The sequence below is a fragment of the Ursus americanus genome, chromosome 29 (assembly GCF_024610735.1).
Source record: "Ursus americanus isolate L20-20 chromosome 29, mUrsAme1.1.p, whole genome shotgun sequence".
Classification (NCBI taxonomy): Eukaryota; Metazoa; Chordata; class Mammalia; order Carnivora; family Ursidae; genus Ursus; species Ursus americanus.
In genome coordinates, this window is record NC_142155.1 from 25,194,251 (window position 1) to 25,218,423 (window position 24,173).

The window sequence follows — 24,173 nt, forward strand, 5'->3', positions numbered from 1 at the left end:
CTGGCTCAATAAATGTTTATTGGTTGAATATAGTAAAACTTCATTAATTGATACACTAACAAGATTCTAGGTGGAATATTTAACTTAAGAGAAAAATCAATTTTATGGACTCTAGCACATGAATTATTTGCATGCAAATGGAGGTTGCAAATTATAAATAAGCGCCATCAATTTATTGGAGCAGCTCTGGAGACATCCTGCCAGCCGGCACAAGGCCAGCAGTTTGAGTTATTCCTTGATGAATATATTCTGTAATCTTTTGAAAAACACGAAATCCCTTTGACAGAAGACAAAGAAATTGTAAAATTCCAAGCAAGAGAAAGCTTTTGATGTCCCTGCAGTCCACTGTTTGCTGGCTGCGTCTTCCGCACAGCTGGACTAATTCATGGACTTGCTCTAATTAACGTGGTCAGTGCCTGTTATGTGCCATGTACTGTGCTAGTGACTTGTAATACACAGGTGACCATGCCCTGTAGAACTTACAACCTAGCAAGGGTAAAGCACTGGACCGCAGAAGCAGTAAAGGCAGAGTGCAGGGCAGGTGCTGAGGAAAGAATAGCTTCTCAAGGGTCTAACAAAGTCACCTGGGGGGAACTTAAAATGGGGCCAGTTCCAATGGAAGCATCAGGAGGAGCGGAAGATGAGGCTGGGGAGACCAATTATGGTGTGAGGGTTATGTTATGAGACAGAGTTACATACTTATTTGAATTTGAACTTTATGCTCTAGGCGCCGGAAATCAGCTCTCTTCTAAGCTCTACACCTGTGTATTCCAAGTGTTGGAATGGGGGGCAGGCCAGGTGTGTCTGCCTGTGTGCACGTGTGTGTCGGTGAGGGGGAGAGGGAGAGAGGGAGAGAATATGAATTAATGATGTTCATTTTCCTAGGAAGACAATGTTAGCAGTATTAGCAGTGGAGAGGAGTGGACGGATGTGTGCAGGGAGACGGCAAACAGATCAGATAAGCTATTACAATCAGTGGTCGTTCATTCACCATCCATGCATTCATTTAATGAGTATTCATTAAAAACCCGCTGTGGGCCAGGTAGTATGCTAAACTCTACATGTACAAACATACCTGTTCTCTGCCCTCATGGAGCCTGTAGTCAAGAAGATCCGGGTGAGAGATGAACACCTCCTATAGCCCACACGTGGAAAGGAAAAGAATGAACTGAGAGGCATTTACGAAACAAATGGTCACAGTTCAGTGACTTACTGGCTGTCAGAGGTGAAGAATGGGAGGAGTTGTAGGTGACTGCATGTGTTTGGTGTGGGGGGGCTCTGTAATTTGGTGGATGGTGGGTGGCATCATTAAGTGATACTTTCGGTATCGATGGCTGAGTGTGAAAGTGTGTGGGAAGAGGGAAACAATGAATGCAGGTGTACGCATGCTCTGGGTGAGTGCGCCATGCAACGTACAAGTGGAGATGCGCAGCTGTTCAGAATTGAGGAGAGGATTTGGAGTTTGAGATAGAGATCTGAGAATTGTTATAAGGTAGATGATAATAGAGGCCATGGGAGGCAGTGACAATATCCAGGAAGGATGGGCAGATGAGGAAGAAGGGGGTGGATGCGTGGGGACCGCCAGCGTTTGTAGGATGAGCAGAGAAGGAGGCTGGTCCCTGCCTGTGTGTTCTAGACTGCCTCCTCTCCCACCTCGGCACCACTGAATGTCCTCAAGCAAAAGCTTCACAGAAAAGGAGGATGACCCGGCTTTTGAAGACAGCGCAAGCATTTGCCTGGCAGAATAGGGTTGAAAGGTGTTCTAGATGGAGTAGTAGACGTGACCCCCATGACAGTAGGCATGGAGCTGTGAAATAGCTCAGTGTGGCTGGCGAGCCGCAGGGGATTTCTGTCACACGAGCATCTCTGGAGAGGTGAACAGGGACGAGAGCAGAGAGACCTTGCAGATACGCTCGTGCACACACACTCACACAGAGTACAAACCCACACTCCACAGAGCAATAAGGTAAACCTATATGCTGACACTTGTCTTCTTTTTGGTTTTTCGTTCCTTCATCTGGTTTTATTTAGGACCTGGAAAAAGTCATTTAACCTCTCTGGGCTCCGGTGCCCTCAGCTGAAACATGAGGAGACTGGGTGCTCCAAAATTTCCCAATCCCTAGCGAGGCTTTATAGGGGCACCAAAGCAACTGGCTAAGTTTCATTTTTAATCTGTTGCTTTGGTCTAGAGAGCTAGAGAACCCAAGAAGTTCAGTGATTTAAATAAAGGCAAAAAAAGTCTTTTTTCCCCCCTTGTTTTTAAGTTGTGGTAAAATATGTGAAATAAAATTCGCCATTTGAACTATATTGAATTGTACAGTTCAGATACATTCATACTGTTGTGTAGCCATCACCACTCTCTATATCTAGAACATTCTCATCTTCCCCAGCTGGAACTCTGTAGCCATTAAAGAATAACTTCCCATGCCTCCTGCCTCCAGCCCTGGGCAACCACCATTCTGCTTTTTGTCTCTATGAATTTGACAGTATATGTGCCTCATCTAAGTAGAATCATACAATGTTTGTCCTTTTGTGGCTGGCTTATTTCTCTTAGCATAATGTCCTCAGGTTTCATCCGTGTTATAGCCTGTGCCAAATTTTTCTTCCTTTTTAAGGCTGCATAATATTTCATTGTACATACATATCACATTTTCTTTGTCCATGTATTGTGATGAAGGCACGTGCTGCTTCCACCTTTTGGCCAAAGTACGTAATGTTGCTATGAATGTGGGTGTACAAATATTTGAGTCCCTGCTTTCAATTCTTTTGGATATATACTTGGAAGTGAAAAGGTCAGGTCATACAGTAATCCTATGTTTAATTTATTTTTAAAGGTTTTATTTATTTTACAGAGAGGAAGAGAGAGAGAGATGGTGCATGCACACCCAAGCGGGGGAAGGGGCAGAGGGGCAGAGGGAGGGAGGGAGAGAATCCCAGGCAGACTCTGCTGAGCATGGAGCCTGACACGGGGCTTGATCCCATAACCCAAGATCATGACCTGAGTGGAAACCAAAAGTCAGGCGCTCAACCGACTGAGCCACCCAGAAGCCCCATCCTATGTTTGGTTTCATGAGGAACGGCCATTTCACTTCCAAAGTGGCTGTATCATTTTACATTCCTACCAGCAATGCACAAGAACCCCAGTTCTCTACATTCTCACTAGAACCTGTTATTTTATTTATTTATTTTACTAATAATAATGGGTGTGAAGTGGTATCATTATGGTTTTGATTTGCATTTTGATAATGGTTAGTGACCTTGTACATCTTTCCCTATGCTAATTAGCTATATATATATCTTCTTTGGAAAAATGTCCTTTGCCCACTTTTAAATAAGGTTGTTTGTTTTTTTGCCACTGAGTTGTAGTAGTTCTTCACATATTCTGGATACTAATCCCTTATCAGATATATGATTTGCAAGTATTTTCTTCCATTCCAGGGGTTGCCTTTTCACTCTGTTGTTAGTGTCCTTTGATACACAAAAGTTTGTAATTTGGTAAAGTCCAGTTTATCTATTTTTGTTGTTGTTGCTGTGCTTTTGGCATCATATCCAAGAAATCGTTGCCAAATTAATGTCATGAAGGTTGCTCCTGTGTAAGAACAAAGAAACATCTTTTATATAAGTTATATTGACCTAAGTTTTATCTTTAAAATCCAAATCTCCTGCCTGGTCTGCAGAATGTAATTAAGCTTCATTTATTGTCTGTTTTGGCCTCCTAGCCACCACACGTTCTTCTGGTGCCTTCTTATCATCTTGGTTGCTTAGGGAATTAGGCAAGGTGTCAATCGTAAATGTCCATTACGTTGTATATAGATGTTCTCATTGTGTTCAAAGGTTTAAAAATCATTTTAAACAAAATCAAGTTTAGGTCTGCTTCGGTCTGCCCAGATGAGAAACCTAAAGACTTACAGATTAGAAATTACCCTCCCGCCTGAATTAGTTGAGTACAGTGGGAAAGAGGAGGGAGTAACAAGGAGCCGTTAGTTCTTTCTGCTGTGTGTGATTGATAAAGAGTTAAAGTCATCTTTTCCTCTAAAACAACAATAAAAACTCTTTGGGTAGATCCCAGGCAAGGGAAACTTCACCTGTAGAGGGGGATGTTGGGAAGTTGTCAAATAGTGGGAGAGGGGGAGGGAGAGCTATGCCACATGCTTGCCAGCTTTTCATGGGATCCATTGGTGGGGCTCATGCCTACTGGAATGCAGAGTGATTGAGAACATTTTAAAGGAGCTCTTTATACTATCTTGTTAAAAAATAAAGTACATGCCTTTTGGTGGAAAAATAAGTCACTTTGATTTGGCTTTTATCCTGACCCTACTCCTGCTTGATTCTGTGGGTAATCTTACAGTAGTTACTTTATTTCCCATTTTGGAAGTGAGATACAGTAGTCCCCTCTTTATGCCAGCTCTGCTTTCCATGGTTTCAGTGTCCCACAGCCAATGTCAGAATGTCAAGGGTAGCCTAACGCTGTGTCACGATACCTCCTTCTTCACCTCACTTCTTCTCAACACCTAGGCATTTTATCATCTCACATCATTACAAGAAGAAGGGTGGATACAGCACATAAGATAATTTTCAGGTGGAGAGAGACCCCACTGACATAACTTTTATTACAATATATTGTTATAATTGCTCTATTTTATATTTAGTTATTATTAATTTTTTACTACATCTAAATTATATCCAGTTTATAAATTGAACTTGATCATAGGTATGTATGTATAGGAAAATGCGTAGTATCTCTAAGGTTCACTGCTATGCCTGTGGTGTCAGGCATCCATGGGGGGGTGTCTTAGGATGTGTTTCCCCCACGGACAAGGGGAGCCTACTGCATTGGAACAGATATCTAAGCTTTCAGCAACTCTGAGTAATAGAGGGACTTATGGAGAGCTTTATTTTTTCTGATTGGGAAAATGGGGAAAGGAGAAATTTCTGTTTTCTTAAGGCAAAACAGAGGCCACATGAATACTTAATCTTCAGCAAGTTAAGGATTTGCTTTCCAGCAAGGGGCTAATGCCCCAAAGTTAAGAGAATTCTGCAGAAAGGCCGAGGTGGCATGGCCTCTGATCACTCTCTATATTGCTTATTGACTTACTCTGGTCTTGAATCCCAATATAGCTGATTACTGTTGCTTTCAGACTCATTTCATAGGGGTCTTCGTAGCTTTCAAATTCTAAACTTTGAGGAGCTTCCTAGGTGACAACTATGGCTGCGGATTCTTTGGTATTTGCCAAGGGTTCTGAATTTTCTGCCTTTAAAGATATATATATATATAAAATAAGGAAACTTTTCCAAATGTTTACATAAACTTAGGTGTATATGTTATAAGCCCATGTTTCTACATTATTTTCATTGTATACAATGAATTCCAGGTGACCGTAAAGCAAATGATTACAGTGCCTTTTTTTCTATCTGGAAATTATATTGAGCTTTATGAATTTTTGAAAAGGCTTTGAAACATTTTTGCTTTATGAGGCTTTCCTCTGAAGAAGAGTTTGCTAGAAAGGAAAACGCATACATTTCATTAATTTGTTTATCAGCGGTCAAAAAAATTAATTATATATATGTTTTAAAGTTAGTTTAAAGCACAGTGCTTTAATATACTAAATAGATGGCAGTTGATTTTTGGATGTTTTCTTTTTAATCACGGGGACATTTAGATTATGTTGCCACCTGCTTGCCACTACCCATACTGATAGCTGGCATATGAAATTTTGGAAAAATAAAACACAGATATTTTTCCATCATGTCAAAATGGCATGTGGTTTTGATCCTGAGAGTGGAGGGTTTCCATCAGACTGCCCTATCTGAAATCTCTGGGTCTATTTCCTCCTTTGCCTGGACTGCTGTTACTGGTAGTTGGTGTTATTCAATTATCTCTACATTTTACCTTGGTGTTTACCTCTAATGTCACTCAAGTCAGTAGATGATTCATTGCATCTGGAACCAATAAGCAGAGTTTGGCAGAAAAGGGACAATGTGTGGCGGATGTGTTTGGAGTAAAGGGAACAATGCACTTGAAACTGGGCTCTAAGAGCTTAGAAATTCAATTATGCTTTCATGGGTACGGGGTAGCTACCACAATGCCTGGGCCCTAGTGAGCACCCAGTGAACGTTCTCGAAGATGCTGGTGATGATTTTAATTGGCATAATCTGTATATATAAAAAAGGCATCTGCACTGGAGTGCCTGGGCAAGTTCCCCAAATTCTAGATACTTGAAATTTCATCCTAGCTCTGAAACACATCATTTCATCTTTCTCCTTCCTCAGGTAGGACTGATAATTTTGTGGTATTAGCTTTAAAGTGAATAACCTTTTGCATCATTAAATATCAGGCAATACATGTATGAATGCTCAAAGAGAAAACATGATGTTACTTTGATATCAAGAGAGCTAAAACCCTAAATTAACATTCCCTTTGTCCTTCCAAAAAGGTCTATTAATCTCGACTCTGAAGCTTAAAGAACGAGGGAAAAGTTATTTAGTCAAGACTGGTGAAGATACCAGGTGCAGGACGGATTTCTCTGGTTTCTGAGCTTGGTTTTCTCCTGCAAAGCATTGTCTTTGTGTGTGTGTGTGTGTGTGTGTGTGTGTGTGTGTGTGGGAATAAAAAAGTCAGTCGGATCGTCTTCTTTCTTAAGGAAGCAATGCAAGCCAAAGAGTCGTGCTATTAAAGCCAGTTATATTCAAATACTATTCTCAGAAGTAGAGTCAGAATATGGGCTTTTAAATATTCTTGGTATCTCCCAAAGGACACACATTCTGGCTGCGTTCAGGACCAGGAAGGTTTTGCATTTCTTCAGCTTGAAGGCAGAAAGGTTGTGGAGGCAGCAGTCCTGTGGCCTTTGCTGTTTATCTTCAGTAGTCTTAGCTCTTCCGGAACAAATGGAAGGTCTCTATCAGGTCTGAATTTAAACTTCTTGGCATCATACATTTAAAAAAATTATATTCCATGTCCTGTGTGTGTGTGTGAGGGGTCACTGAAAGGGCGACCTGGCTGTTGGCCAGCACTGCCATTGCAGCCTGGTCTGTTGTTATCCACCCTTTGGAGCGCTAAGTTCAATGAGGGGGGCAAAACCCAGCTGTCAGCAAATGAAAATGGCTCTCCGGAGAAGGCCACGATGGCGCCATATTCACTTCCTATTGCTGCATAACAAGTAACTTAGAGCAATGCCTGCTTATTATTTCACAGTTTCTCTAGGTTGGAGGTTGGAAGTCTGAGCACAGAGCGGCTGGGTTCTCTGCTCCAGGCATGTCTCACAAGACTGAAATGATGAAGGAGTCAGCCTTGCTACCTTCTCATGTGGAGCTCAGGGTCTTCCTGCAAGGTCATTCAGGTTGTTGGCGGATGTCCATTCCTTTCAGCTGTAGGACTGAGGTCCGCATTTTCTTGTTGGCTGTTGGCTGGGGACCATTTTCAGGTCCTAGAGGCTGCTCTTGGTTCCTGGTCATATGGTCCTCTTCGTGATATGGCAGTTCACTCCTTCAAGGCCAGTGGGGTGATCTCTCTTTTAAGGGCTCTCCTGAATAGGTGAATCCCATCTCCGTTTTTCTTGAGCCAAAGCCAACTGATATCTCAGCTTCACTGCACCTGCAGAATTCCTTCACCATTGCCAAAACCTAATCATGGAAGTGATATCCGGTTATATTCACCAGCTCTCTTCCTACTAAAGGGGAGGAGATTGTGCTGGGCTTGTACACAGGGTGCAAGAATTCTGGGGGGCCACTTCAGGATTCTTCTTTAATGCAGGGAGTGTGCTTGAATTTGGGGCTTTGAGCAGGTCTCTAGACACTGCCTTTGTGAAAATCAAGGTTCTGCTGGCATTGTGGTGATCTATTCAAGTCTTCCTGGCCTCCACCTATTTCACCTAGTGCTGGGCTCTCCTAGACTACCAAGGAATGGGCAATGGCCCTAATCTGGCTAATTTCTATTCCTGGAGACTTTTGTGAGGCTGTTAGTTCTAGCTTTCCATGAGGGGTTCAGGTCCAGGGTGGCCTCCCAAGAGCCCACTCCATGACGTAATCAGTACTCTTATTACAATATCCATCTCCATATTCAGTCTTTCTCAAAGGTGGGGCACGTCTGCTGCCAACAGGAAGGCTGGCAGAAGACCTGGCTTTGTCTGATTCGGATCCAAATGTAAGGAACTGGTGTGAAATAACCTCAGACCTGAAATGTGCCTACCAGCTCCTTGCCCTCTGTGAGCTGTGGGCGTGGCTCTTCCAGAGAGGTGGGAAAAGGAGAGAGTGGGAGGGAACCACAAAGGGAACCCACTTTGTTTGTGTTAATCAGAGACCTACCCACTTTCCTAATTGATTGTTCACTACAAAGTAGCTTGATGCTTCTTTAGCCTGGGAGCTAAATGTAATCAACTTTTGTTTGTTTCTGTAAAAAAAAAAATTTTTTTTTCTTTTTGCCCTTAAGGAGATCATTATTTCTATTGTATGAAGATGGTAGCCCAAACATTAAAAGTAATTAGAGCAGATGGCAGCGAATACTTCTATTGTAAAATACACTGATGCTTATAAATGGGTTTTCCTTCTCTGGCTTCCTTCTTTTCCCTCTGCCACCACATATTCATTTTGTTTCCCTTCAGGTAGAAAGGGGAGGAAAAAAGAGAAAAGGAGGGGAAAAAAGGTTCCCCTGGTGTATGAAACAGAGGAGCTGTCAAAGGTTCATAGCAGGGAAAGTGTACTCCCGTGTATTCAATCACTGAAATTAAGTGTTTTCAAAGGCGGTGCAGTCATGGGTCCATTGCATGGGGAAATAACGTGCTGTAGTCCATCACTTAAAATGTTAACCTTGTCTCTTACTGGTGACTGGGAACAGAAACACATGCTCTGTGCTCGCTGGTTAAATGGCAGCGTGTCAGTTCTGTGGAAAAGGCTAGCATGTATCTGTCAATCTTCTGATTTCGCCCTATGTGTGTATGTGTGCATTGGCATGTGTGTGGCGTGTGTGCACACGCACACACACATACACACTTGCCCACACTTTTATTTGCATTTATGTAGCCTTCAGAGACCTGGATCATTGCTTACCGGAAAAATGAGGAGAACTGAACCAGTTTCCAGCATTTTGATGTATATCTTTTACTACGGTATTTTTTGTCTGCCAGTCCCCAAACTCTTAAGTAGCTGTATTATACTTATTTATTTTTGATTACAGAAAGTTTCATCTTGAATGTATTTAAATATTGATGGAGTATATGGATGTACAGTACTGAGCGTATTATAGGTACTTGGGCAATATCAGTCCTTAATACTAACCTGATAATATGAATTGGAATGTTCCAGAAGTCAGCACACTTTTCCTATAAAGACCCAGACAGTAAATATGTTAGGTTTTGTGAGCAATATTGTTTCTGTGATGAACTAAAAGCAGCTGTAAACAATATGCAAATGAATAGTCAAAACCATGTTCCAATAAAAATTTATTTATCCAAACAGTGGGTGGGCCGGACGTAAGCCGTGGTTTGCTGACCCTGTTATGTACTACTGAATATTTTACATGATTCTTTTCTCTATGGCATATAAAGAACTTGAAGCCTTTATTCAGTGGCTTAAAGAAAAACAAACGTCCCACTGCATCAGCAGGAAGGTGATGAGCTGTGCAGTCTTCCTTCAGACTTCGCCCTGCCTGCCCTCCTTGCTGACCCCCCTGTGCTCCACGCCTGCGCCTTCCTTAGGCTCTTCCCAGATAGCCTCTGGCTCATAGTTCACTCCTCGGCTCCAGTCCTTTATCAGAGGCGCAGTCCCTGATCACTAGATAGAAAATAGCTCTTTCCACCCTGGCTCTTCTGATACTCTTCACCCTGCTTTTTTTTTTTTTTTTTCCTTTCAGAGCACATTATTTGTTTTATTTTTATTTATTGTTATTATTTTTTAAGATTTTTTTTTTATTTGACAGAGAAAGAGGGAGAGAGAGGGAGAACACGACCTGTGGGGGAGCAGCAGAGGGTGAGGGAGGAGCAGACTCCCCCCTGAGCACGGAGCCTGATGCAGGGCTTGATTGCAGGAACCTGAGATCATGACCTGAACCAAAGGCAGGCACTTAACTGACTGAGCCAGCCAGGCACCCCTCACATTATTTGTTTTATATATTTAACTTTATGTCCCTAAATTATAAGCTCCATGAGGTCAGGGATTTGTTATGATCTGTGCCTACACCAATGTCTGGCAGGTAACAGGTGCTCCATAAATATTTGTTGAATCCAGAGGTCCATCTGCACTGTCATTCCAGGCAAGAAGACTGAAAAGAGACTGGGGTTAGGAAGTGGGATTATACTTGGTAGGTGCATGCAAAAATATATAGCCATTATTATTAATTTTTAAAATTTTAAAAATGTTCAATTTAAAGTAGAGAGGACAATATGTGTGTTTTTCAGTTATGAGGATTTAGTGACACAGTAGATAAAATGTCTAGTGCGGTGCCTGGGATAGGAGAGGAATGGAAGGATCTGTAGCTGTCATTGTCATTATTACTTCCTCTGGCAAGTGGAATGATCTCCCAGTTTATAATTCAGAAGAGTCATTGTTAGAGGAGGTCTGAAGATTCACATGGAAGAGAAGAGAAAGAGAGGCTCTGTAAATTTGTTCTGTTTGCAGACTGGTAATAGTCCCTTGAAACTCAAAAGTGTTTAAAATAACTTATGTGTAAGAAGCTTTCAGTTAATATCAATATTTGTTGCGAAATAATGGGAGTTGAGGATGTGTATAGAACCCAGAGGTAAGCTAGGAAATTGTCTTGTTTTCTAACAGGGACAATGGGTAAATCTGAACAGGGCACATGTCTCTGGCAAAAGGTATTGTTGCCACATCTTTGAGAAGTCAGTGTGCTGGATGGTGTAGAAGGGCCTTCTCATGTTATCTCATAATCATGAAGGGTTTGTAAGCACCAAGAAAAGAAAGTGATAACTTAGAGCCAGCATGAGCTCAGTAAGAACAAATTATGCCAAACTAATTTAATTTCCTTTTTGTTCCCTAAGGAGTTATTAGATTATAGGTCAGGGGCTTTATTCGTAATCCTGGATTTGTAGATGGTTGACTTTTCTAAAATAAGCATTTTTTTTATTTCATAATCAGCTGAAATAATCTCAGCCTGTGTTAATTTATCTGCAGTGTCCAGATTAAAAAAAGGAAAGAAAAGGTAATTAGTAAGCTGGGCTTCACCTTTAACGCATCCCGACCAGGGTCAGTCAGCTAATCTGCTGAGCTCCCATAGCATCTGCGTTAGCCCTTTAGTTATTACACTTTCTATTAATTATCTGGCTATTTATCTTTTTCTCAATGATAATATGAGCACCTTAAGAACAAGGACGAGGGCACATGCACCTGGAAGAGATGCCTTTATATTAGCTCAAACATAAAAGGTTTGGGATTTTTAATTGGCTCACAAGTTTAATGTCACCCAACATTATAATACTATTATTAAAATAGCCAAGACTATTTGTTGGGAGAGCAAATGTTATTTAATAAGTGATGCGAAGGCAGTTAACTATTTAGGGGAAAAAAAACAAAGAAAAATGTGAAACTTCTGACCAACATAAATTCTGAATTCATTGAGGATTAACATACAGATATAAAACCCTACAAATCAAGAAGAATATATAAATTATGTTAATGTCAGAATGAAAAAAGGGCGTCCTATGCATAAAACAAGATGTCACAAGAGAAAACATAAATACATTTGTTTTCATAAAACTTAAAAACATTTCCATGTGAAAGAGCATTAAAAAAAATTGCAGCCTCATATCCAATGACTTCAGTTATTAAGTGATGGCATAGTGATTAGGAGCCCAAATAAGAGTTGACCAGTCATTCAAACCTATTTTGGGGGTGCCTACTACATGCCAGGCATTGTAGGAACGGGGGGTACAGCAGAAATTCAGGAAGCTCTCATGAAGCTTATATTTTATTGGAGGTTGATGGACTATAGACAAATACACAGTATTCCCGTGATGGCAAAAGCTGTGGAGAAAATGCAGAAGGGTCAGGGGTAGAGAGAATGTTGGTCACAGAGACCTGTCTTTTCCTGTTTCCTGAGCTTGCATGCTCAAGAAGGCATTCTGGTGAGGTGTCAAGACGGCTCTTCCTGTCTTTGTCATCCAGGAGACACTGTGACTAGAGAGAGGCCCCCACTCTGCCTCCTCCACCACCCCAGCTTGACACGCTCACAAAGAGGTCTCTGCTGTGCTTGGTGTTCCAACTTGCTGATCAATGACTTCTTTCAAGATGACTCTGGTGGTGTTGCAAGTACATTTAAGGTGACATGTAAGATTTGCAGACACTGCACATTCCCTGAAGTTCAGAGAAGTGCTGACGTGTTGTAAGAAGAAAACAAATTGCATAAGCTTCCTCGCTGAGGCAGGAAAGTTTTTGCCTATATATGTATGTGTGTGTGTGTGTGTGTGTGTGTGTATATATATATATATATATGTTTATTTGGGGTTGTACGTACTGAGGAAAGATGAGGGCATGTTCTGGATAGTTCTTAAATCTCTATTTCCACCGCCACCCCCATAGGCCTGTGAAGAAATGGTTTTGGGGATGGGAATGAGTCAGGATGGGAATGAGTCATTTGTTTGTCTCAAAGAAGAAAACTAAAGCTGAAGGCTGAGCACCTTGGGGAGTATAGGGGCAAGAGCTTATATTTAGTGGGAGGGGAACCTGCATTGGCTGATGAGCTAGGCTGGTGACATGGAACAGGGCTTTCACCAAATACGTCATGTTAGTATCAGCTGAGAGGCTCTCTGGTATATTGACAAGATGTCTTTTAAAATACCCTTAGCAGGGGGGCACCTGGGTGGCACAGCGGTTAAGCGTCTGCCTTCGGCTCAGGGCGTGATCCCGGCGTTATGGGATCGAGGCCCACATCAGGCTCCTCCGCTGGGAGCCTGCTTCTTCCTCTCCCACTCCCCCTGCTTGTGTTCCCTCTCTCGCTGGCTGTCTCTATCTCTGTCAAATAAATAAATAAAATCTTAAAAAAAAAAAAATACCCTTAGCAGGGACACATGTGTGGCTCAGTGGGTTAAGCGTCTGACTCTTGGTTTAGGCTCAGCTCATGATCTCAGTGTCCTGAGATGGGGAGCCTCTCCTAGGGCTCTGCGCTCAGCCCACTGGGCTTGGGCTTCTCTCCCTTTCCCTCTCCTTCTCTGCTCCTCCCCCACTACTCCTCTCCTCACCCTTGGGCTTTAGCTCTCTAAAATAAATAAATAAAAATAAATAAACAAACAAACAAATAAATAAATAAATAAATAAAATCTTTAAAAAAAAATCCCCTTAACATTCTTTTTTGCTTAATTGGATCAAAGTGATAGGGATCAGAAGTAAGGATGTTGGAAAATGAGCCTCTCCCACTGTTTCCTGGAGGGTTGCCCCGGTAGTCACGGGACTACCACTGACACAGGGAATGACGCTACCAGTGTGTCCTATGAAGAAGTCAAGAGCTAAGACCTTGTGTTTGTAGCTACAGGTTCACTGACAAGTTGCGATTATGGTGATACATTTCTCTTCCACTTCCCCAGGGGGCTGCTGGGTAGTTGAGGCACATTAAACTTTTTAGAGCTTTTAGTATTTAGCCATTGTTTTGTACTAAAGCATGAGCCATCCGTAAAAACATACACATCTCAAGATACCATTATTATGCTAAGGAGAAGTTTGGGCGCAAAGGAAGCTTAAGTCTCTTGAAACGTAATGCTTAACATTTATATTCATTTGAAATCTACCACACTGAACAGGGAAACTGAAGGTGAAAGAAAAAAATGGTGAAAGATTTCACAGGGAGAGGGAATCTGAGTCTAGGGTTTTGATTTAGATACACTCACCGTCATTTGCTTTAAGTTAAGTAGAGCTTGAAAATGCAGAAAGCAGTGTGAAAACAAGTGGGCCAAACCCAGTGGATCAAACCAGGGCGCTGCAGATTTGTCAGTGTTCTGGGTTTCCACCTATTTGTTCACCTACTGTATCAGGAAGGTGGTTTCACTCAGATGCATGTGTGTGTGTGCACGTGTGTGTGTGCACGCGTGTGTAAATGTGCACGTGTCTGTAAATGCGTGTATGGGATTAGCCGTTAGACATGATTTCCTCGATTTTCATTGAGTACCTGCTATGTGTCAGATACTTTTTAGGGGAGTGGCGATATAGCAACAACCAGAACAAAGTCCTGGCTTTCGTGTGGGTAAGCTCAGTAGATGATAAAAACATACAGAATTGAAGATCTTATACCCGAATAAAGCAGTATTGGGGAGAGGGAGTGATTGGAGGTGCTCTTTTATTAAAGAGATAGGGTAGGAGTTATTTGTTCAGAGACCTGAATGAAGTAGGAGATGGAGCCAGCAGATATTTTGAGGAAGAGCATTCCAGGAGGAGAGGCCCAAGATGAGTGAAAAAATCTGAGTTGGGGGCCTGCTCTGCCTAGGTCACATCTGTCTTTACCACTGTGACCTCTTGACACATCCTTCAAACTCTTTGAGGCTTTGCTTCCTCAATGGTGAGGAGATAACAATATTTAACCTTTCCGCTTGCCAGGTGGGGGCTGAGTGTAGCAGTTTTTGAAGGTGGCCAGGCTGGGCCAAGATGTTGTAACACATGGAAGACAGCTAATGTGTGTATACACAGGTGCTTTAGAGCAAGAGAGGAAGTCTTAAAAGTTCACTTAGAGCTAGATAACGGGTATCAGTGCTAATTGTAAGTGTTAAGATGTTCTCAGTTCTCTTACATACCTGATTAATGTCTAATTGTTCCAGATCTTTCCACTGTGAGGGTCATGAGCCTTGGTTTTTTTGTCCTTCTGTAGCTGGGGTATGGATCTGACCACCAGGTTAATGTCTCAGGAAGAGCTGTGCTGCTGTATCCTTCATTCTCCTTACAACTCATCCACACCCCATCTTGCCAGGCTTGCTGGCCTTCCTTAAGACCCTGAGCTCCAGGGGCTGGTTTGGAAGAAACATCTGGATCCCTTTCTGGGATACATCTCCCAGACTTCTAGGTCTTTTTTTTTTTTTTAAGATTTTATTTATTTATTTATTTGACAGAGAGAGACAGCCAGCGAGAGAGGGAACACAAGCAGGGGGAGTGGGAGAGGAAGAAGCAGGCTCCCAGCAGAGAACCCTGATATGGGGCTCAATCCCAGAATGCAGGGATCACGCCCTGAGCCGAAGGCAGACGCTTAACGACTGAGCCACCCAGGCGTCCCAGATATCTAGCTCTTGCCTCGAGTTCATTCTCCAACTTTGATGCAGAAGTGTTATCTGATGGATCATGAACTGACAGTTCCCTGGGCCCCACCTCCTGAGCTGATCTTGTCATGGTGGCGCTCAGGGACTCTGCACATTACACAGCTCTAAGCTCAGCGACTCCCTTTAAAATGAAGGGACAGGATTTCTCTAGAGTCTTTCCATTTCTGACCTTCTAGGAACTTAGGCTTTTTCTAAATTCCTTTGGTTCACCTTCTCTGCTGTTGACTTTACTGTCTTCATCCTGTTCAGCCTCTTCCACCTTCTCACTACTCTATTCCATTCCAGTTTCCTCCTATTCACGTCCCTTTCCTCTTTATGGATATTATGGGAGTGAATTTAGGGATTCTAAGAACATATCCTGTATAGCCTGTTAAGGACCACTTTGTGAAATTTCACCTTCCTTTGCCTAGCTTCAGTGTGAAATCAGTAGAGCACTAAACTTCTCTCTGACTTTTTGAGTCTATGGACGGTCATCGTGGGGCTATGGTTCTTACAACTCACAAAGATGCTTATGTACCACCCCTTCTTCTTTTCAGGGTGCTGGCGCTGCTGATCACTGTGCCTTATGCTCTTCCATCTCTTAAATTGAGAGGAGTCACTGGCTTTTTTCTCATTTGTGGGTGTAGAGAATGAAAAGATCCTACTTTTCCTTAGGTCGAAGGCTTGTTGGTGATTGGATTGGGTGGACAACTCAAGACTATTGAGCTGGGGGGTCAGTACACTCTCCTGGAAAATCTACTGGCTCTTCTGGCTACACATTTTTCCATTTTCTCTCTCAGAAATACTCCAGGGCACTATTCTCTGTGTAGGTGTAGTTATTGGTATCATAAACATGCCTTCCCTCCTTAATGATCTTCCATCTGCCTCTAACACTTCATGAGAGGACCTTCTAGGCAGTTCTTTCATAGGAACTCAGGCTTCACATTTGCTTGGAATCTGGATGGGAAGAAGTGTGTGGAAAGAGGCAGGCACATGTTGTATGTACTACCTTGAGGGAAATACCTTCTCGATTCTGATTTTATTATACTTATCATAATTACAGTCCCATAACTGCACAAGACATTTAGACATGTTCTTGGCCTCTTGCATGAGCTGAATACTGCTTTCTGTGGTTTTCACATTCCTCTTTTGAAAACATGTGACTTCAGTATGACCATACATTAAAAGGAAAGCTAACAGTTCTGGGAGGGAGACTGGAGGTTGGGTGGGGAGGGGCTGCTTTCTCATCCAGGCTCCTCTCAGCCTCGCTCCCTGCCCCTCACTCAAAGGTTCCAGGTTATCATTTGAAGTCACTGGGCATTTCACCTGTGCCTTTCGTTTTCAGCACTGATGCACCAAGCTCAGAGGGAGAGGCAACAACAACAACAACAAAAAGGTAGATTGGGAGGATGGATCGGAGCACTTGGGAAGAGGAATGTTCCTATAAAACAGGGACACTTGGCAGTAGAGTCAGTGAAAAATGATTCCAATTACATAAAGCAAAATGCCACCCATCAAGCAGAACATTTTAATTCTCTCTATTCCAGGCTATTTATGACTTTTTGTTCAAGACTCAATACATGTCTGTAAAAATAAAAAATGGAATCGACCCCGTCTATTAGGTAGAAGGGGATCTGTCCAGAAAAAAAAAAAAAAAAAAAAAAAGAAGGTAAGGAAACATTAGCAACATGACATTGTTGGAGAATTCCAGTGGCCGAGAGACATTTCAAGCGTAACTTTGCCCTTCTGTATTTTTCTCTTTTTTTGAGTTAAGTGGTATGAGGAAGAGAGGTGACTAATTTTACTGAGACATTTGACATTATATGTAAATTAATTTTAGTTTAAGAAGTTTCCATTTAGATTGACACCCCCCCCCCCATACTATCCTGCTTTAAAACAACAAAACAAAACAAAACAAAGCATTAAAACTGTTTTCCAGGGCAACTTTTCCTTTCAGTTCTGCCGAAGGTGGTCGAGGGCTCACAGCTGGTTTCCTGAAAGAGTGCCACAAGATGGCGACAACGTCACGGTGGAGAATGGCCAATCGCTGCTGCTTGATACCAACACAAGCGTCCTCAGCTCACTGCACGTTAAAGGTCTGTAGAGTTTGGAGATCGGTGGTGGCATTACTATATATAATTCTATCACTTTGGGGCAGCAGGAGGGAGGGGAAATTTTTGTATAAGTTCCAGCACTTGATTGACAACTTATTCTGGGAACAAATAGAAATTTTACTATGAAAGGAGGAAGTGGCCAGAGGGTTCAAAATGAAGGCCCTGTCTTTTGCCTCTTGTAAGCACAGAGCTTAATTATTTTTTCAAATACAAGAAGGTTAACAGTGTTATCAAAGAATATCCTCCTTTATTCAAGCACTTTGTAGTCATGCTTGTCCAGGGCAGCCCCCACAATGTAGCAAAATGCTCTGAAACTGGTTAACGCTGTTGCCTTTGAAATTCCCTGCCAAGAAAGCAATGTCTTCCTGCTTTTACCCTGTTGTGGTTTTGACTTCCTGGTCCCACGGAAAGTCATATAAATAGGCTTCCTTATTGCAAAGCTGGCCACATAGCTCTAGGGTCTGGGAAGTTGGACGAGACTGAGAATTCAAATTTCAGCTCCTCCACCACATCACCAAATGACTAAGTCACTTACTCCACCTCCTTGAGCATTTGTTTCCTTATCTGTTAAATGAGAATGAAAATCATTGCCTACTTCAGTGGCTAATAATAAGGAATGGTTATCAAAGTGACTGTCTTCATTGGCAAATGAAAGCAGCTTTGGAAATGTGATTAGTTATGGGTAGCTCTAAAACTCTGCACTAAAACATTACTCTTTACTAAAAATATGTTTAACACTAACAGGGGTATTTGCTCTTGTTAAAGTAAGAGCATGGCTACATAAGGGAAATAAAATATTTTGAAGGGGATGAACCAATGTAATATTGATACCTGTCTCTTAGACATAGACTCAGGTTTTTCTGATTAGGCATTTTGCATTCTGTATTTTAGAAGTTTCTTCCCCCCTCCACCCACTGGTAGCCAGGAAGAAGTTTTCAGGCAAATCAGTTAATTAGTATCCTTTAGGAAAAATGGTCTGTCAGCGTGGGCTCTTAACCTCTGTGTGGAGGGTGTTTGTGTGTGTGTGTGTGTGTGTGTGTGTGTGACCAGTGGCTTTGGGGAATGCTGACTTATCCATGGACATCAACTACCTAAGGACTAGCAATAACACAGGAAAATTACAGACTTAAAATCTCAGCTTAAAGATGCTCTTCGTAGACCTTTAACCAGGAGTCAAATGCTGGTGGGGGATGGGATGACCTTTAGGCTCTCAGGGTCTTTGCCTTATATTGATATCATTTGGGAGAACTTTCCTAGCTAAAAGTCTTGCCCAACCGAGTCTCTGGATGTCCCATTTTATGTGTCTCATATATCAGCATCTCCATTGGTACCAACCTAGTCCTAACCAACATAATTTTTGGCTGGGACCATTTCAAATGGCCTCGTAATTGGTTCCTATGTTTCTGATTCTTTGTCTTCCTTAATTGAAGACCCCCAGTTTTTATTTGGGGCAGCAATGTATCCAGCTAAAATGCTTTATTTCCTCACCTTCTTTGTGGTTAGACATAGCCTTGTGGCTAATAGCTGGTCAATGAGATATAAGGGGAGGTGTGGTACAGGACATCTGGAAAATGTCCTAAAGTAGAGTGGACCCTATAGGAGGCATGCCCTATTTGTCCTTCCATCTTCCTCTTCTTTGCTTCTTGGAATGTAAATATGATAGCTCCACTTTCAGCTGCCATCTTGGACAATGTGGTGGTTAAGAATGGGGAAGCAGAAAAATGGGAGAAACCCAGGACCCTGATGACTTTGGAGTTGCCTTAGTAGCATGGGGACTCTGACCGCCTACCTCTGAAGTTACTTCATGTGTTTAAGTCATTGATATTTGACTTTTATGCCATATGCTAACATAAACCCCCAATAGGTTATTGCACACATCCTTTAAAAACAGGTCTGATCTTGTACTTCTTTCCTTTAACACCCCCCAGTGGCTTCCCATCTCATGAGGAATAACATATAACCTTACCATTATCAACGCTCTGCTCTCTTCATTGACCTGTCTTCCTCACTCACTCTGCTCCAGTTCTTCTATGAATATACCAGGCATATGCCCACTTCAGGCTTCGCACTTAATGTCCTTTGCCCGGAATAGTCTTCCTCCAGATACTCATGCAGCTCGCTTTTTCTTTTTTTTGTTTGCTCTTTGAGAAAATGTCAACTTATCAGAAAGGCCTTGCTGGTCATCTTTTCTGAAACTGCATCCACTTCTTATTTATTTTGCTTTATCTTTCTTCATAACTTTTATCACCAGAGAACATACTATAAATTCCCTTGTTTTTTTTACAGTCTGCTTCCTCTGCTAGAATAAGCTGAAAAAGGCAAATGACTTCAGCAATTTATTTGCTACTGTCTCTTCAGGGTCTAGGACACCGAGTATGTGTTGATGGTTGATGGATAAGTAAAATGGTGCCGAGTTCAGATCCCGGATGAAATTTAAGAAGCGTAATTTTTGAACTCTTGCTTTCTTCATTATTACTTTTCCGAACTAATGAGCTTTTACTGTCCTTCGTTGTTCTCACATATATAGATATATATGTATGGGTCGGTTCACAGGTAAACACACATGTATATGTGCACATACATATACACACAAATATACATATGTATTTACATATATATGCAGAGACATATACATATATATAAATGTGTGCAGTTATGAGTTGTGAGAAATAAGAAATCCATCGGTAAGTTATTTTTCTGTTTCTAAAAGGCATTTGAAACTGGCGAAGGACTCCAATTGTCAAAAATCTTGTTGCTAGTGTAGCTCTAAACATTTAATGTCTTCTCTTGTCTGTAATATGTGTGAAAGTTCCTAAGAGATAATAAAAAGTTATTCAAATATAAAATTGAATCATCATCATCATCAACAGTAATTCAGTCTCTGAATCTCTGTTACTGTTTCTCTTTTTCATACCCATTCATGGTATCGGAAAAGTAGCTGAGTGGAATTTTCTTTCTTTTTCTGATACCATCTTTGGGCCACGACAAAGCATGAACAATTTCAAGCCCCAAAATAATTTCTTCAAAAGATTTGAACAAATGACATAGAAAGTGTGATAGTGGGAGCACTTTCTCAGCCATCCCCACAGTATAACCAAGGCGACATTCTAAATGAAGTGTGGTACAGACTTTGAAAGGATTCGTGCTATGTAACAGTGAAACTAGATCACCTGACAACTGTATTTAGAGCTACTTTATGAAAATATTGCATCCTCTATATTAGTTTTCCATTCATGAAAGCCAGCCTCGCAGTATGTAGAAGTCTCGGCCCCTACATCAGGAAAACCAATACTTCTATATATGGCCCTCAAGAGTCTTGAATTCTCTGTGCCTTACTTGTATTTCCATCTATAAAAGAGAACTGACATTCTTTTCTTACTAGTACAACTTATCTAGTAGAAAAGAGGGTTATAAATTTCTTCGAGGCAAAATTTTCACCATTATTTTTGATGCTCTACATACTGATTCCTGAACTTTATTAAAAAAATGGCATCTTAATTTTGTGACCATAAGAGCTTCAGCTATATTTATTATTTTGCCTTAATTAGCAAGATATCCAGAACTTTCATTTACTTACCGTCTCTACTTCTTCCTTCCATTTCTCTCTCTCTCTTTTTTTTAGATTATTTTTTAGAGGGTACTGTTAAACACAAAAGAGAATTAACCCAATCAATTAATACTAATGAGCTGGGATGGAAATAGGCATATTGCCTTGATTTAATTAATTATATTTTTCGTTCTTTTATGTTAAGATGCCCAACGGCCATAGGCATCGCTGAATTAAAATTTATTATTTTATCCCAAGTAATTATGATGAGCCATAATAACAAAGGAGGGACGTTACCCTCTTGTCAGAGTTGTTATGCTTCCTGGGCAAGGACCTTGAGTTTGCAGTCGGTAGTTGGAGAAACATTCATAGTTTCTGAATGAAGCAATGAATTTCTTTCTCTTCTGGTGGCCAAGCAGTTTGACATAAAGTGTCCTAGAGATAATGATTAAGAAAAGGCCAATTATTGGGTGCCTGGGTGGCTCAGCCAGTTAAGCATCTGCCTTCGGCTCAGGTCATGAAACAGGGTCCTGGGATTGAGCCCCGCATCGCGCTCCCTGCTCAGTGAGGAGCCTGCTTCTCTCTCTCCCTCTGCTGCTCTGCCCCCCACCCCTGCCGTTTGTGCTCTCGTTACTCTTGCTCTCTCTCAAATAAGTTAATAAAATCTTAAAAAAAAAAAAAAGGGCCAATTAAGGGAGGATGAACTCTAGAAACCCCTCTTCCGTTGGCGTTGGGCTTTCAAAAGGAAGACATTTCAGTTTCTTCCTACTTACGATGCCAGCCCTTTACAATGCTTGAGCAGAGACTTGTTTCTAGTGTCTGTGGCTGCTGGGTAGTGCGTGGGTCTCTTTTAATGTGATTTTCTATTTCTTGGTCTGCTGGTATATACCAGAGCAGTTAAATGCTTGGCAGGGTTTTGAGCCAGAGAGAACGGAGTCTAAATCTGGACTCTGCGTCTTACTAGCCCTGTGACCTTGGACAAGTTGCGTAGTCTCCATAAGGCTCACATTTCTCCTCATGAGGGTCATGCCTATTCTAACGGCAGCAACAGTAACAATGATGGCTAACCTTTCTTGTTTGCTGTTTTGTGGCAAGTTTACAACGTGTTGCCCAACTCGGATGTTTTGAGTATTATTAGATGAGGGAATGTTTGTAAAGCATGGGACCAGGTCCAGAGTAAGCCACCAATTAACGATAGGTTTTGTTTTGTTTTGTTTTTTTCCGGACTGATGGGGATAACAGAAGAGATGGCTGAAATATCAGGCCTAAGTTGCAATTTTATTTACAGATAGTGGCTGCTTATATACAAAGCAAACTGGATTACTGAAAGAATTAGCTTGGTAATAAGGACCTTGGATTGCTTCTGCTTCTGTTATCTTTGGAATACATATTGAAGTGCTTTTCTTTCTATGGCAAGAGAGGGAAAGATACAGAGATGACAGTCGCAGAGTCTATCCATTTGGTTGTCTCCATTTTCCATGTTATTTTGACTTCACGGAGGCGTGGTTTTCTGGTGCTGTTCAGCATGTGGTCTTGTTTTCTCCCATTTTTTTGTGGTCTTCAGTTTTGAAGATGCTCAGATCTTTCTAGTCTGTTATATTTGGGATGTCTAGGGCATGCAAATGCATGTTCTTGGCTCTTTGAGATGAGCCACCTTCTCCTGAGCCACTGTCAAGTTCATCGTGGAGTTTCTTCATCCTCGGTAAGGATCTGAGGAGTTCAGAGTGAGGTATTCAGTGCTGTACCCAGCACAGCGTTTTTAACCCTGGGCATTCTCCACTTGGTTCCTTCTAGTTAGTGCGAAGTCAGACTCAGTTGCAGTAGATGCGTGCTTCAGATAACACCTTGCAGTGCTGCGATCTGGGAAAGCTGTGAGGCAGGACTTCCCTGGGACATAACTTGTGGTTTCTCTGAGCATCAGGTCTGTGTGAGTCACTGGGCAGATTACCCTCTGCCTATAATTTCAACTTCACAGATATCAGCACGGATTTAAAAGAAATCTATCTGGAGGCACACAGGAGTTTTGCTAAAAATGAAATATTCTGCATTAATGTTACTTTCTTAACTATGTAATATCTTGGTCAACATGAGGGAGTTTGGGGGGTGGTGACATTTGTTACAAATTGATCAGTTGAAAATAATTTATCTGGAAGTTGGCTGAAAAAGGAGATCGACTGAATTCCTCCTCTTCCAGATGAATCAAAGTGACCCTTCAAGGCAAGAGGGGAGATCAGGAGGTGTAGACAGTGCAGCAAGGTGGGCTTATTGCAGTTTGGTCAGGAAACTGGGGGCCTGAGTTGAAATTTGAGACAGCCACAGATTCTCCTTTAGCTTTCAGTAAGGTCCCGGACCTCAAATAAGGCGGAAAATGCAAATGATGGTGGTGTTGTCCCCTTTGTAGGAGGGAAGGGCAGTAAGGGAATTAATGTACTTTCTTCCCCATATTTTCAAACATGGTGCTCCAGAATGGGCTAGGCTTTGCAGTAGGCAAAAGGGGAAGCCTGATGAACAAGTCAGCATCAGAAAGAAATAACCGGATATTTTTTTGAAATCCGTCCTTTACTCCTTTACTTTGTGTGCCTCTCTGTGTTAGTCTTTTCCTGGTGATTACATATTTAATATTTGGGTGTGTTTTAACTCCTTCTACCTTTGGAGAAGGTGCGGTATAAGGCTATAAGCTCAAGAGAGCAGGAACCAGGTGTGTGTTTGCTCACGTTTATATGGTAGGACCACTGTATCTTCAGGCACATAGTAGGTATTCAAATAATTGTTGAATGAGTGAACTAATGAAAGAATTTCTGACCTAAAGAGGCAGATTAATGTTAGTTGTGGATTTCTCTATAATCAGAGTCCTTCCTGGTATTCTCAAATGTTAGTGAATTAGTCCAGACAGTGACCAATTTCATTTACTATTTGTGTATCAAGAGATCAGAGACAAAGGCTTTTTACTGTGGGGGACACTTGGCTCTGAAACCCCTTATTTTTCCCAATCAGACAATGACTTACATTATTTACCTCCAGAGAACAGTCCCAGACACACTTGATTAGCCTTAAATGAAAGATAAGCCATTGCTATGAGAAAGGACATGCTTTCCATAGATGGGCAGACAGACAGATAGATAGATATTAAACAATTTACAGTTTTATGTCTTGACAGCTTGAATGTTGTAACATGAAAAATGCTACCGAAAGGGACCAGTCCCTTCCTAGCACAGAAGCTATAATATTTTCAGTAATGAAAGATAAATATTTTAAACTTCCTTGCTTAAAACCCTTCACTGGCTTTCCATTAGC

The 24,173-nt window shown here is 41.6% G+C and overlaps 1 protein-coding gene across 32 annotated transcripts in view; it reads left to right on the forward strand.

Annotated features, from left to right (window-relative positions):
* PKHD1 (PKHD1 ciliary IPT domain containing fibrocystin/polyductin) overlaps positions 1 to 24,173 on the forward strand; it is a 513,811-nt gene that overhangs the window by 124,454 nt on the left and 365,184 nt on the right. For all 32 annotated transcript variants that reach the window (XR_015722268.1, XR_015722269.1, XR_015722271.1 and 29 more), the window contains one exon: positions 17,158 to 17,314. Coding sequence is in view for 23 of the 32 variants with exons in the window: in XM_087857019.1 (XP_087713145.1) it covers positions 17,158 to 17,314 (157 nt within the window). In the remaining 9 variants the exon portion in view is untranslated. The remainder of the gene's footprint in view (positions 1 to 17,157; positions 17,315 to 24,173) is intronic.